Consider the following 14,827-nt stretch of genomic DNA (forward strand, 5'->3'; position numbering starts at 1 on the left):
AGTCGGACATAAAAGCACTTAGTAGGCGTTTAAGTCCCACCTTGGAAAAAGAGAGTAGGGCCACATCATCAGCATACAGAAGAAGGGGGCAGGGTTGCCTCCCAATTTTGGGTGGATGGAAATCCCTGGACATACAGTTGGAATTTAGGTCATTCAGATATAGGTTAAACAAAAGAGGAGCCAATGTGTAGCCCTGTCTAACCCCTTTACTGGTAGGTATTGAATTCGTTAAACCTCCATCACGGCCACAACGAACCCGCAGAGAGGTGTATAGGTGTAAATTATAAATTAGGAAAAGTAATCTTTTATCAATTGAAGATTTTGCTAATTTACTCCAGAGATTATCTCTTGGAATGGAATCAAATGCGGATTTTAAGTCCACAAAAGCAACATAGAGACCGTTTCCCCTAATATTCATATATTTTTCTGCAAGGAAATGTAATAGTGAACAGTGGTCGAGGACAGAGCTTCCTTTTCTAAACCCTGCCTGTTCTCCTCCTAGTATGTTTTTTTCCTCCATCCAGTTATACAGTTTTTCTTTTAAGTATGACATATAGAGTTTGCCAATTACAGACAATAAACTGATTGGCCTGTAATTTGAAGGGTCCTCTCTATCTCCTTTTTTGTAAATTGGTACAACTATTGCTTCCCGCCAAACCTCTGGAAAATAACGTGTGTTGTTGATTTTTGTAAAGAGGTTAGCTAGTATCGGAGCCCACCAGTCGGGAAAATTTTTCAGCAGTTCCGGCGGGATGTTATCTGGGCCGGGGGCCTTAGCAGGTTTTAACCCCGCTATCAAGTCTGTTATTTCGCATATTTTGACTGGAGGCCAGTGGGGAAGATTAGAAAAGTCTGGGGGAGTAATAGAACTTAGAGAGGTTAGTCGGTTATCCTCATAAAGTTCTGAAAAAAAAGTTCCCATTTTTGAGGTGGAATGTTGCATGGAATATAGGGTATGGATCTCAGCGAATTAGAAATGATTGACCAGAAGTTTTTGTGATTTTTGGTCCTGGCCGCATTAATTAAAGACTTCCATTCTTCCTGAATGGCCAGTCTCTTCTTGGTAACCAAGGTCATCTTATATTTTCTTTTTATAGCGTAATATTCCGAGGGAAGGCTTTTAAGATTTTGCTGGCGATAGTATAAATAGACATTTCTTAGCTGCCGTTTGAGGTCTAAACATTCGCTATCAAACCATCTAGATTTTGCTCTCAAGTTACAGTTAACTCTAAAGGTTTTAGGTAACAAGATAGAATTTAGATGTGAGTGTAACTGGGCATAATCAGTGAGGAGAGTGGATAAATTATTATCCTTTGTTAGTTGTTCACGAATGTTCAAGGCCCATGATGTATTAAGAAAAGTTACAATCCTCGCGGCTAAATGTGGGGTCCAAATCGTTTTTTTATGTGTAAAGTATGTGTTATTTAAAATTGGGTTATATTCAGAATTTAAGCGGAATTTCTCCGAAAGATGGCATTGTAAAGTAAGGGGTAAATGGTCACTATTTTGTCTTGTTCCCACCTCAAAAGTTATTTTTAGCCTCAATAGTTGCTTTGATATTATAACATAATCGATCACGCTGCTTCCTCGGTTTGAGATGAAGGTAAATTCCTCACTGTCTGCTAGATAGTTAAGGCCATTTAATATCAGCAGATCGTGGCTACCCACTGTCCGTGTCAGACATATTCCCCCATAGTTGATCTTAAGATCTTTCAATGATCTATCAAGGGGAGGGACGTACTGTTCGGTTTCTTCACCACACCACAGCTTGGAGGCAAAAAGAACATCAGCATTAAGTCCTATTCCGGCATTGAAGTCACCTGTAAGGATCAGCTTCGCGTTTGGGAGTGTGTGTTCAAAATCTGATAAGTAATTATCAAAAGCATCCCATATCGCATCCGTATAGCACCTTAGATTTGAGGGAGGGATATAGACATTAATAATCACAAAAGTTGCTGTTTTGAATGTCATGAGAACTGCCATAGCTATATCTGCCATGGGTTGAAGTTCACTGTGTTGGACCGACAGGGAGGTAGAGATAAAAATTGCCAGTCCTCCTTTTGCTCTACCTTTCCTATTCTCTGGAAGCAGCGCTGGAAGATGGTAAGAGGAATATCCATTCAAGGTTGGTGTGGCATTAGCCCATGTCTCTTGTAAAGAGATTATATCATGTTTGCCCAAGTAGGCCATAAATTCTGGATCGTTTTGCTTAGAGTTCCAGCCAGATATATTCCATGAGAGAAGATGAAAAGTCTCTTTTTTTGATGAAAAAGTCGTGTTATACCAAGGCGATGATGTCAAAATATTGGGCCCAGAACTTTGGTCGCTATTTCCAAGGGGCAAATGTTGTCAGATTGCTCCCTCCGTGTGGGCTCCTGCAATATCCACTGATTTTTCTCTATTTCTAGGGAACAGTTTAAGATTTTTGTTTGGATAAGATGTATCACTTTGCCGCGAGGGAGAGCCTAGTTCTTCCGGATATAAATGTCTGGCTTTATCCCATTCATCACCTACCAGAATCGGTTTGTAAAGAGTTTTGATTCTGGATTTTTTATTATAAGCAGGAGAGCTCCTCAGTCCTGGTGCTTTAATTATCAGGGGTTCCTCTTCTGGCATTCTGGATTCAAGCACCTTCTTTGATTGATCCATCTCTGCTGCAGTTTGTTTGAAATGCCGGATCAGTTGATACAGCTTGTTGATAAGGATTGACCGCTCAGTGGCGGGAAGAAGGGAGTAAAGCTCCGTAAGCTGTATTTCCTCGGGTTCCAATTCCTTCATGTATAACGATAGCGATTTAGGTTCGTCATCTGTGACAAAATGCAGTAATGTCGTGTCTGAAGGTGTTTGATTTGGGTTTTGAGTCATAACTTCTGATAAGGTTTCTTCCATTGCTAAAGTGTTTTCACGTATGACAGGAGCATAGAAAGCAATCAGCGGTGTTGGTGGAGGCATGTTGGTATAGTATCTTTGTATCACTATACCCTCCAACCTTCTTAGTAGATCTTTTGTTCGATAAATCTGATTGACGATATGTTGAGAGTGGAAGGTCACTATCAGGCGCCACTCATAGTTGTTAGTAGAGATATTTGTCATTGATTTAATGTAGTTCATGCGCGAACCTAGTTGTAATGTTCTTCCAAATCGCATATCCAAGAAGGGGATACTGGGGTAATTTGAATTTTTCCCTCGATTTATCCGGCTATAGGAGATTACCAACTTTCTCGGTTGAGGTGCTAAGTTCCAAAGAGATGTATGTGTTTTAAAAATGTCCGAACTATTGTCAAGACTAATGTCTACAGGCTGTATATTAGACATGGATGGATTTTCATCAGCGTCAATGGAGGAATCTGAATCTCGGGAAATACTATTTAAAACACGTGATGAATCAGTTTTCCTGGAAATTTGTTTACCAGGGTTGTCATTTTGTCGTGACTTTACAGGATTTTGTTTTGATTGCAAGTCCATCAATTTAAACAGCGGTTTGAAATTGAATTTCTTGTGATGGGTGACTTTATTATTCTTAATATTTTTTGGGTTTTTTTGTATTTTGGACTTTTTACAAGATGACAGATTTCTTTTTGAGGGCACATCATTGTTCTTACAAGCACCACTGAATGATTTACTAGGTTGTCCAGTGTGAGGAACCTCCACGGGTTTATGGGCTCCCTGATTTCCACATAACAGGGGCCCAATCGCCCGCACCAGTGTAGTAAGTAAGTTGTTGGTTTCAATGATATAAGTTTTGATTAATTGTATTTCCTCTAGTAGTGGTATCTGCCATTTCAATTGAGAATCTTCCGGGGATAATTCAGTCATCTCTAATTTCTTTTCACTTGGGGGCATTTGTAGTTCCTCCACCGTTTGGTAGGAGTCGATAGTGAATACTTCTGATGGAGGTCCCTCAAGTATTGAGTTCAGCGAGGAATTAAAGCCGGCATCCATTAGTTCCTCAGTTAAGCTTTTAGCTGCTGTGTTCGTTAATTTGGTTTTATCAGGCAAATTATGTTGAAGTGACCAGTCATAAGTCTGTTTGGGAGGTAAAATTTCTCTCTGAGTTATTTGTGTCCAAGCTAATCGATGTAGTGGGTTACATGTTATGGGAAAAAAACTTGTAATTTTTGATTGAGATCTGGTTTGTTGTATGTCAGTATCCATTGTTATTTGCTGCTCCTGGTGTTTCCTCCTGGTAATAGCCGTTTGGTTGCTGTATGCTATTTCTTTTAACCAAGGAAAATTCCTCCTCTCACAGGATGGTAACTTTTAAATTTATTCGTTACTCATATCTTGCTTATTACTTGTGTCTTGTTAGTCAAAATATATAGCGACAACCCATCCGTGAGATTTATGACTTTGCAGCTTTATGGCTTTGTGGCTTTTGCTCTTTATGATTTTAACTCTCAGTTCGTAGAGCCAGGTTTCACTTGAAGAAAATTCCCAAGGCCTTTTACGACTCGCCTTAATCTTACTGTCTGCTTGATAAGATTTTAGTTCTTATTATTGAGTCTCATGGACAAGCTTAAAAGAAAATAAATAGCACAAAAGGAAAAATACGTCTTACCGGAAAGAAGCTAAACCGGACGTTCGACTGATTGAGATGAAATAAAAGGCAGATGGAAGCAATTACACTGAAAAACTTTATAAAAGAGATGACAGATTCAGAGGAACCATATGATGAAGAACCAGAAATCTTAGAATGTGAGGTGAAAGCTGCTCTTAAAATACTTGGAAGAAACAAATCACCAGGAACAGATGGCATACCAACAGAGTTGCTACAAGCTACTGAGACTGAATCTGTCTAAATTTTGATAAACATTTGTCAGCAAATATGAAAAATTAAACAATGGCCCACAGACTAGAAACGTTCAATATATATCCCAATTCCAAAGAAAGGGGATCCCAGGGAATGCAGTAATTATCGAACTATTGCCTTAATATCCCATGCAAGTAAAGTAATGCTCAAGATTCTACAACAAAGGCTGTTACCATATATGGAGCAAGAAATGCCAGACGTCCAAGCTGGTCTTAGAAAGGGAAGAGGCACCAGAGATCATATCGCAAACATATGTTGGATAATGGAACGGAGCAAGGAATTTCAGAAGAAATTCACCCTGTGCTTTATAGATTACAGCAAAGCCTTTGACTGTGTAGATCATGAAAAACTATGGAATGCTTTAAAAGAAATGGGGGTGCCACATCATCTGATTGTTTTGATGCACAACCTATATTCTGGACAAGAGGCTACTGGAAGGTCAGAATATAGAGAAACTGATTGGTTCCCAATCGGAAAGGGTGTGAGACAGGGGTGAACTCTCACTAGAAGCTAAAGTGATGAAACTGAGGTTATCATACTTTGGACACATAATGAGAAGACAGGATTCACTAGAAAAGACAATAATGCTGGGAAAAGAGAAGGGAGTAGACAAAGAGGAAGGGTAAACAAGAGATGGATAAATTCCATAAAAGAAGCCACAGACCTGAACTTACAAGATCTGAACAGGGTGGTCCATGACAGATGCTATTGGAGGTCACTGATTCATAGGGTCACCATAAGTAGTAATCGACCTGAATGCGCATAACAACAACAGGTTTGCATCATAGTAGACCAGCTTTTATGCATGCTAAACTTCTGTTGCATTGGGACCATAAGATTCCATCAACCAAGCACTACTGCAGCAAACATCACTCTAACTATTGGAAACTGAATGGGATCAGTGCTTGCAGATATGTGACCATTCTTAGTAAAAGTTAAAACCAATAAAGATTTTGGCTTTTTATATCCATAATATTGTCCTAATATGAGATAGCAGTGAGTGATATCCAAATAAGTCATAGTAGATTCATTGAAATCAATGTTTCATTGATTTCAGTGGGTCTAGTAACATTGGCTATCACTCAGAATAAATAACTTGTAATTCCTCTGAATTTTGATTACTTGTATAGGTCTTTCTAAGCTGATGGAAGCTAGTGAATCTGTTGCTAAACTCTCTCAGGATTTGGCAGTGAAAGAGAAGGAATTGGCTTTGGCATCTGTAAAAGCAGACAAAGTAAGTACTAAAATCGGCACCACATTAAATACACAACCATGTTGGAATTGTTAAACATATCTTCTCTTGAGACTGCAGTTCTGCTGCAGGAATACTGCATTTTCCCCAACTCATGATATACAAGGTTTTGTTCTTCACCTAGGAAAAAATTCTTCCCTCACCCCACATAGTATTTAAGTTGCCATGTGGAATATAATTATGCCTATTCCATAGGGAACAAATGTAATATTGTCTGTGATGTCATTCATAATGAGCAGTTCAGTGCACCACCATCACTACAACCTCCTTCCCAGTATACACAGGTGATTTTCTTATATTTAATGCTTTAGATAGCAGGGAAAGAACTCAGCTTCTAAAGTCTGGAAGCTGAGTGCTTCCCCTGCTATACCATCTTGGCTTTAAAAAGGGAAGTGACTGAATCCACAGATTTTGTCTCTCCCAAGTAATGCTGTGCATTTGGGTTTTTTCCCCCTTTGTATAGTCTTTCAATTCTTTATATACTCGATTTTCCCTTCTATTTTGAATACTAAATACTAAAGTCCACTTTCCCTGACAGTCTGAAAAGGAGCAAACAATCATATTTATTTTTAAAATGTATATACTGTCCTCCTTCAGAAGAAACCACCTTATCCACAGCAAAATTATCCTTGGACTGCTGGGCTACTGAATTAAATATATGTATATATCTACTGTTGTCTTATTATTGCCAATTTTATGGCTAACACGTTAATATATGCTTGGGAATTGCATTCACTGATTGTCTGGATGTGCCCTTAGGGCAGGTTTATGTTTACAAGCTCCATTCATTTTCTTCTTGTGATTTATGTGTTCACCAGTGGAGCTTAGGATTGTTTCCTAAGGTATTACAATACTTTTTTTTTTGCCTTCTCATAAAGGTTGCTGATTACAATAATATTGGGATATACAATCTGACTTCTAGATTAAATGTGTGCAAATTACTTAAGTGATAAAGATATTTTTGTTCCCAAGATTTCTCTTTTTCTTTGAGAGCATAATTTTCCAAAAGACTGAGCTGGAAAAGGGGGAGGGTAGGATTTTTACGAACTTTTTCTTGTGACTATAACTCAGTGGTGGAATCTCTGCTTTCCATGCAGAAGGTCCCAGGTTCAGTCCCCAGTATCTCCAGGTAGAGCTGGGAGATACTCCCTGCCTGAAACCCTGAAGAACTGCTGCCAGTCAGTGTGGACAATAGTGAGCTAGATGGACCAATAGTTCGACTCAATATAAAGCAGCTTCCTATGTGATTTTTCAGGAATTGCAAATATTGCCTATGCAGGAAACATTGCCCTAAATAGGCTTTGTTTGCCCTCAGTGATATCATACTTGCTACATGATTCCTGATTGACTAGGATCACCCATGCACATTCCAGGAATCATTCTAAACTAGCTTTGCTTAGTCCTTATTCTAAACTAGCTTTGTTTAACATTACTGATGTCAGCACTAGAGATGGGCAATAATTTTGCTAAAAGTGAACTTGCCACCAGACTTCCTGATAGTCCGCAGGTTCATTATCTTTGCAAATCAATCCCTAATGCTGTGAGTTTCCCTGGATTTTCCTGACAACATTTTTTAAAAACCACATTGTACTTTGCTATTGTGAAACTGACTAGCCCATCTCTTCCTCATGGTAACTTGAAACTGACAAGCCTATGTGTTTGCTTTGCTAACCTGAAATTAAGCAACCTGTGTTTACTTTTCTAAACTTAAACTGACAAGCCTATGCTTTTACTTGTGAAATTGAACAGCCAGTGTGTTTGCTTTGCTAAAGTTAAACTGACAAGTCTGTGTTTTGGCTTTGCTCAGCTTGTATCTTTGCTGTTCTAATGTGAAACTGACCAGTCTGTCTTTACTTTGCATTAAAATGATCTCTCACTTTCTCCCAGAGCTGGGGGGAAGAATCCAATAACATTTGGAAGGAGGAGGAAGAGTGGGGATTACAATAGATGTGTGGGTGTACACTGAGCAAAGGCAAAGCCACTTTCCTTTTCTTTCTGAAAGATTGACAACAATATTGTTATTTTTTGGGAGGGAAGAAATCAGAATGGTAAAAGCAAAGGATAGCAGAAAAATAACTGTCCCAAAACAGACAGCCTGCCAGTTCAATGGAATACAGTTGTACAAGCACTGACAAGCAGAACCCATCCCTAGACAACGTATTAATTAAATGTGTAAAATTTTCTCCCACCCCCTCCCCCTTTACAAAATTAAGATTGCTTGGGGGCAGGGGAAGCTAGTTGATGGTGAGTTCATTATGATTTAGATTCTGTGGATTTGGTTCCTAAAGAGCTTGGGGAAGCAAAACCTTTAGCTCACCCTACTAGCCATCTCTCATTCCAAACTTCAAGTGCTTTCCTAGAAATAATCATATTATGCTGCATATTTTTATTTTATAATAGGTGCTAGCAGAAGTGACAGTAAGTGCTGAGGCATCAGCTAAAGTGAAAAATGAAGTTCAAGGTGTAAAAGATAAAGCACAAAAAATTGTAGATGAAATTGATTCAGAGAAAGTAGTAGCAGAGGCAAAGTTGGAGGCAGCTAGACCTGCATTAGAAGAAGCAGAAGCTGCTTTGAATGTGAGTGACATTTTAAAAAAAGTATAATCACAATTCACTTGAAGCCCTCTAAGTGAAGAAAGTATATATAAATTGTGTGCTGTAGTTAATGTGTTGTAAGCCTGTTTTTGAATGTGCAGGTGCAAACCTAGTAAATTTGTTGAATATGAACGAAGTTTGAAATAGAATTCTTTGTGCTATCTGTTCAACATTGTTTTCTTTTTCTTTGATGAATACCTTGTCTTATCTCAGAGGCTCTGTGCATTGTCTGTGGTAGTTTTAGGAAATATACTGCAGTATATAAGAGTGTGTTTACTATAACATACTATAGCCTGGTAAGATTGTGCTTCATTTAGATTTCTGATGTCCCTGTTTGAACATGTTTCATTAGTCCACATTAGTCCTTATATTGTCTGTTGTATAGAGAAGTGGGATGTTAAATCCAGGGAGATGAGATTTCCCTGTGTTTATTTAAAATTTACCCAGACAATAAATGAAATTAAATTTTCCTTTCCAGACTATCAAACCAGCAGATATTGCCACAGTTCGAAAACTTGCCAAACCACCTCATCTCATCATGAGGATCATGGATTCTTGTCTGTTGCTATTTCAAAAGAAAATAGATGCAGTTACCATGGATCCAGAAAGGCCTTGTTTGAAACCATCCTGGGGAGAGTCCTTGAAAGTAAATACCATTTTTTTATAAGTGCTTTTAATACTGGGAGGGAGGGGGAATCAATAGTTTGGATCCAATGGTGCCCTAGTTTAAGTGGACGGCATTTCTGCTTGCACAAAATAGAGTACCCAATTTTCCAATGTATATAAGATGCACTCAGGTAGGACATGAACTTCCCCTACCGCTCCAAAGCATGATCACATGCAATTCCAAGAAGCCATTTGCTGACAGCCCTTGTGGTCTCTCAGTTTGATCCTGTCTTCTCTTGAGGGACAGTGTCTATTTCTGTGTCCTTGTGTAATACAACTGTAATACAACACAGGCTTGTGTATTCGTTGTTGTGGGTTGGGGGGAGTTTGTGTTCCTGTTGGTTTTCCTTTGTTCTGATGCCCCCTCTGCTTTCCTGTGGTTTCATTTTTAAATGGAATATTTCAAGGTGTCTTTCCTTACCCTGTTCCCCCTCATACCCTATGAGAAGTTGTCAGTGTTTGCATCACTTCTGTGGCCTAGACAACTCTCAGCAAAATTTGGAAAGTTTGCCCGAGATGCTTCTCAAAGTTTCTGGGCCATGAGTTTTGTAGTGGATGCTTCCACAGATGCCACACAGTTTGTAGCAAGAGCTATAGAAGCAGAGGTGACATTGTGCTGAACCTTGTGGCTTTGTCATTGGGAAGGTGATGTGGAAATAATTGGACCACACCTGCAGGTTGATTAACTGTGAGTTCATTCAGCAACACGTTGGGGAACCACATATACCAAGCACAGAGGTGAATTCCAATGCATAGACTTCAATACATTCTTTATAAAGGCACTACTAGTATGAAGTACGCATGCGTACTGGGAAGTGGAAGAATACTAGCACAGCAGAACAATGGAGTAGTTTCAAGGTTTTCCTTCAAAAGTGTCAAAACTCTGTTCCTGACACATGCATGCCAAGAATACAATACCTGTCAAATGCGGTGGATTCACAGTCAACTAATTAACAGATACCAGCTACCGGCCAGACCATAAATCTGCTAGGCAGGAGGAACCAGGGGGCCAGCCAGCGTTTTTACTGTTTCGGAAGCGCCGAAGAGGAATGTAGGGGAGTCGAGTCCTTAAGGTCCAGAAACCAAGAGATCCAATCAAGCAGGGCAGGATCCAAGGCACAGGTCAACAGGGGAGCTGGAGCAATGTCTGCAGCAAGGCTTGACGTTAACTGTAGCAAGAAGTCTCTCTTTCCTTCCAGTCTTTTATGCTTGGTGTTCAAGGCCAGGTGCTTGCACTCAGCCTGTGTTCTTGCAAGCTCTCCTGCTCCTTAATCGAGCTGATTGCCTTCATTGCTGCAACACCTGTTGGTGTCTTCTCTTTGCTGGGGAAGGGGCAGACTCCTAGTCGCTTCCCAACTCTAACAGGCAGGCTCCCTCAGGGGCTTGCCCCATGTCTGGTGAAAGATCCTGAGTTGTCTCCTTGCTTGTCCCCCCTCCTAGGTCTGAGGTCTCCCATTCCTCTTCCTCCTCGGATGAGTCCTCTGAGGGGAGCGGGACAATACGCCTACTGTTTCAGATAAGCACTTTACAGCACATCCTGTATACGTGACCAGAGGCAACTTGCTCAGTGCCGTCTTATCATTCACTTACTTTATGTCTGCTATATCAATTCCCCCCCTTTGGAGGTTCTACCTCCACATTTCTATTCAACTGTTATCTGCATCATATCTTTAATCTCCTCTTGCTTTCTTCATCTATCCTTGAACTTCAAAACCATCAATTCTATGTCTTTTGGGGTTAACACACTCAAAACCTGTTTAGTACAATTTTTACACAGCATTTCACTCCACACACGATGATTTGCAAGCTTATGACAATAGCAATAATCACTACAAACCCAATAACTAAATATTTGAGCAAGCTTCTTAGCCATCCACTGACATCTGGAAGCCAACCCCACCAGTCACAGGCCTTGTCTTCAGCAATCTTATGTAATATTCAGGCAGCCTGCTTGATGTTATGAACATCAGTTTCAATCTGTCCTTGTTTATTAACATACAGCAAGAAGTGTTTACCAAAGCACAAACTCCTCCTGCTGATACTGTAAGGTAGTCTAAAACTATTCTGTTTTGTACTAGTACCGATGCTAGGGAGGAAACCTCAGACTGTAGTCCCATTATAGCATCAGCTGTATTATTTAATACTGTTTCAACAGTTGCTGACAGATTTACTATAGCCTTTTCTGATTCTGCCAAACCCAAATATGGGAATAAGGCCCTTGCGAATTAGTGAAAAGATGAAGGTCTGTTAATGAGGGGGTTAGAGGCTTGCTTAATAATTTTATGTGCATAGCTTCCCATATTCCTTATATGTTCATGAGATATGTTTTTGTAAATGTTTACGTTTACCACTCCATCCTGGTGGTAATGCTTTGCATGCAGAGTTCCCGCAAACGAAGAATAAGCCTTGAGTCTGAAGCCACACAGTGAGATAATTTACAGAACCTAATAAGTTAGTGTACTTCCAAAGGTTGCTACATGAGGGATATTGGGCCCACTTGGTATGTGAAGTTGTCTTATTCTTCAAAGAAGAATTATATGCACATAATGTTGCATGATGAGCTACTTCCAATACTGATCCATTTCTCTTTTGGGTACCATTAAAAATATCAGGACATTCAGACTTGTGGAACAAACTAACATTGTTCAATACTTGACCTGCATTTGCTATAAACAGGGTAATTATATAGCCTAACATTACCCTATGGATTATTAAATTTTAACAAAAACATCTCCCAGAATGGTTTATCCTGTGTTTTGTTAATGCACTCCTCAGTTCCCCAATCTCCATCATCCACCCAAAACCCTGATGTGGACTTCAGGTGTAATATGTACTGGCATTGGTTTTCTGGAATGTCCCCCACTTCCATCAATCCCTTTCTATTTTCCAGACACATGGGGAAGAGAAATGAGGTATCTTTACATAGCCATATGTCTACATAACCTGCTGAATAATGTTGAAGATACCACTGAGTTGTTGTCAACCACTTTGAAGCCAATAAAGTAGCTACCTGTGGGGTGCTCCAAATTTCAGGGGGTGCCACCTCTTGGAAAAGGCCTGTTGGATCTCTTAAAGTGTGTGTAAATTGATGACAGATCCAACAATCAGTGAGATTTAAAACTTTATCCAGGCTTTGATGAACTTGAATCATAGAATGTTTACGGAGATCCTTTGAGTGTGGTTGCTCAAAGCTTTCACAATAAAACAGTCCCATTAAGGCCAACATAACACACAGTAAATGCTCCATTCTTAAGCTGTAGTTTCAGATATCTTTTGGCTTGCCTTCCCAGGCACTCTTCAGATTCGTAGTCTAAACTACTCCTACTCTTCATTTTAATATTTTGAGAAACCAAAGCATAAGGAAGGCCACAATTTACACCAAAAGCCATGCAAAAAAGTTCAGTTCTTCCTCAGGATCTAGTTCACATATGCCAAACAGATGGCAGATGCGTATATCTAGCTTGCCCAGCGGGCACTGAAAAGTACACTGCTGCCTGTCAGCATTTGGCTTACAACAGAACTTTTAATTAGGCTTTATTGTGGCCTTTCTCCCTTCAGTCTGCCAGCCCGTACTTTGCTACTGGTGCTGGTCTGTTAGGACTCAGGAGGTTTCTGCTTGCATAGCCTCATATTGTAGGACCTCTTCTGAGTTTCTGTAGTTGGAATCAAAGAAGGGTACACCTTAATCTAGCAACAGAGCCTTTTGTCAGAGTCAAATTGTTTTGGGGAGGAAGCTCTTAAGGACATTGTGATAAAGTCTAAGGACAAGCAGAAGAGAATGCCATCACCTTACAAGAAGGAGAAAAAGGGGGCTTTTCGTTGCTTCTTTCATCCCCACCAGTCCTTTTGATCCATTACAGATGGAGGCAGACCATTTTTGAAGTCCTGTCCCACCTGGAATAGATCAAGGTTCCAATCTAAAGGTCAGGAGCACTGCTCCACCAGATTTTGCAATTCAGGTTACTCCAAAGGAACAGAAAAGCACTTTTGATGCTCCAAACTCTCTGGTGGTGGATTGTCTCCTCAACTTGTCTGCCTGCTGACAGTCAGTGATAGCAGATTGTTGGGTTCTCAGCACCATCTGTCAGGGTCTGCATCTGGAACATTGGTGTCAATTGCCTCACTGGTTTCTCCCTTCACCAATTTCTTCTAGACCATATAAGAAGGAGGCTGTACAGATGGCCATTCAGCATCTTTCAGACATTGCAGTGGTACAGCTGATTCCAAGGGTTAAGATCTTTTTTGTAATGTTGAAAAAGAATGGAACACTTTGGACCATATTAAGTTTCAAGTTCCTGAACCAGTTCACGATTTACCACAAGTTTTGTATGGAGACTTCAGCATCGCTAAAGGAAGCTCTGCATCCCATGGACTTCTTAGCATCTGTTGATCTCACCTGCATACCTATATGCTCCCATCAATCATGTGTGTCAAGAACACTGGAGCCCCAAATCTGTAGACCAGTTCCTTATTGGTGTAGTAGGTGCCAAAAGACCAGGATAAGAACCAACCTAGCAAGGTAGAAGCTGCCACCCACACTTTAAATCCAACCAACCTGGGCCAGGAGACTCCCCAGCTGTGCTCCAGACATCACTTGAGATTCAATAAGACAAGGGCTAAAAATCAAGCTCTCTGACCCTTGAGCCTCAAGCCCAAAAAAGTTACTCAGTGGCAGTTTGACCAAGAGGCCAAGAACTGGTTTTAGTATCAAAGCTCAGTTCCAAGAAACCACACCAAAATAGAAGAGGTAGATGTGTTAATAATTATTTTAAAATAGCAGCATAAAAGAAGAACCCATATACCAGTGAAAAACATAGTTATAAAAGGCTATTGAGAATACAGAAGTACATTTGGGAATTATAAGACAAGAATAAAAATAACAAAAGCTAAGTTGCCTAACTCTAATACAAACCAACAGGACAATTCACCCCACAAAAAACTAGCAAGTAACATTGAGATGTTCACAGGTATCAGGTACCAGGATGTGACACATCAAAGAGGCAAAACTACTTTTATAGGAAAAGACATAGTGTATCTCACTAGAGAGGCGTCCATTCTAGGCAGGGCAGGGCTGCCATCATAGCCTTGAAGAATCATTCATTCATTTCATTCATTGGCAATTACTCATGGCCAAGTAAGATTGCCTTCCAAGATAAGATCTTTAACAGTGGGTCCGTAGGTGACTATGGAGGCTAATTCTGGATCCACACAGCCTCCCACAGTGAGGACATAAGTTTCCAGATGGAAGATGGTCACGATGAGGATTTGTTTGATGTGCCTTCTGCTTAGCTTGTTTGTCCCTTTTGCCCTGTATTCATGCTTCTTCAAAGTCCATAGCACCTTTGATAATAGCCCAGCTCCATTTGGGATGTTCATGGGCCAAGACTTCCCAGTTCTCAATGCTCATGTTACATTTTTTTAGATTCACTTTAAGCACATCTTTAAACCTCTTTTGCTGTCCACCAATATTCCTTTTTCCATTCTTAAGTTGGGAGTAAAGTAGC

General features: G+C 40.1%; 1 protein-coding gene across 1 annotated transcript in view; it reads left to right on the top strand.

Moving 5' to 3' along the window:
• Nucleotides 1-14,827, top strand: part of DNAH8 (dynein axonemal heavy chain 8) — a 338,579-nt gene that overhangs the window by 234,067 nt on the left and 89,685 nt on the right. Inside the window, exons 67-69 of the mRNA XM_061624897.1 lie at nucleotides 5,941-6,044; nucleotides 8,463-8,639; nucleotides 9,136-9,303. Coding sequence (XP_061480881.1) covers nucleotides 5,941-6,044; nucleotides 8,463-8,639; nucleotides 9,136-9,303 — 449 coding nt within the window. The remainder of the gene's footprint in view (nucleotides 1-5,940; nucleotides 6,045-8,462; nucleotides 8,640-9,135; nucleotides 9,304-14,827) is intronic.

Source organism: Rhineura floridana, chromosome 4 (genome assembly GCF_030035675.1).
Source record: "Rhineura floridana isolate rRhiFlo1 chromosome 4, rRhiFlo1.hap2, whole genome shotgun sequence".
In the NCBI taxonomy this organism is placed as follows: Eukaryota; Metazoa; Chordata; class Lepidosauria; order Squamata; family Rhineuridae; genus Rhineura; species Rhineura floridana.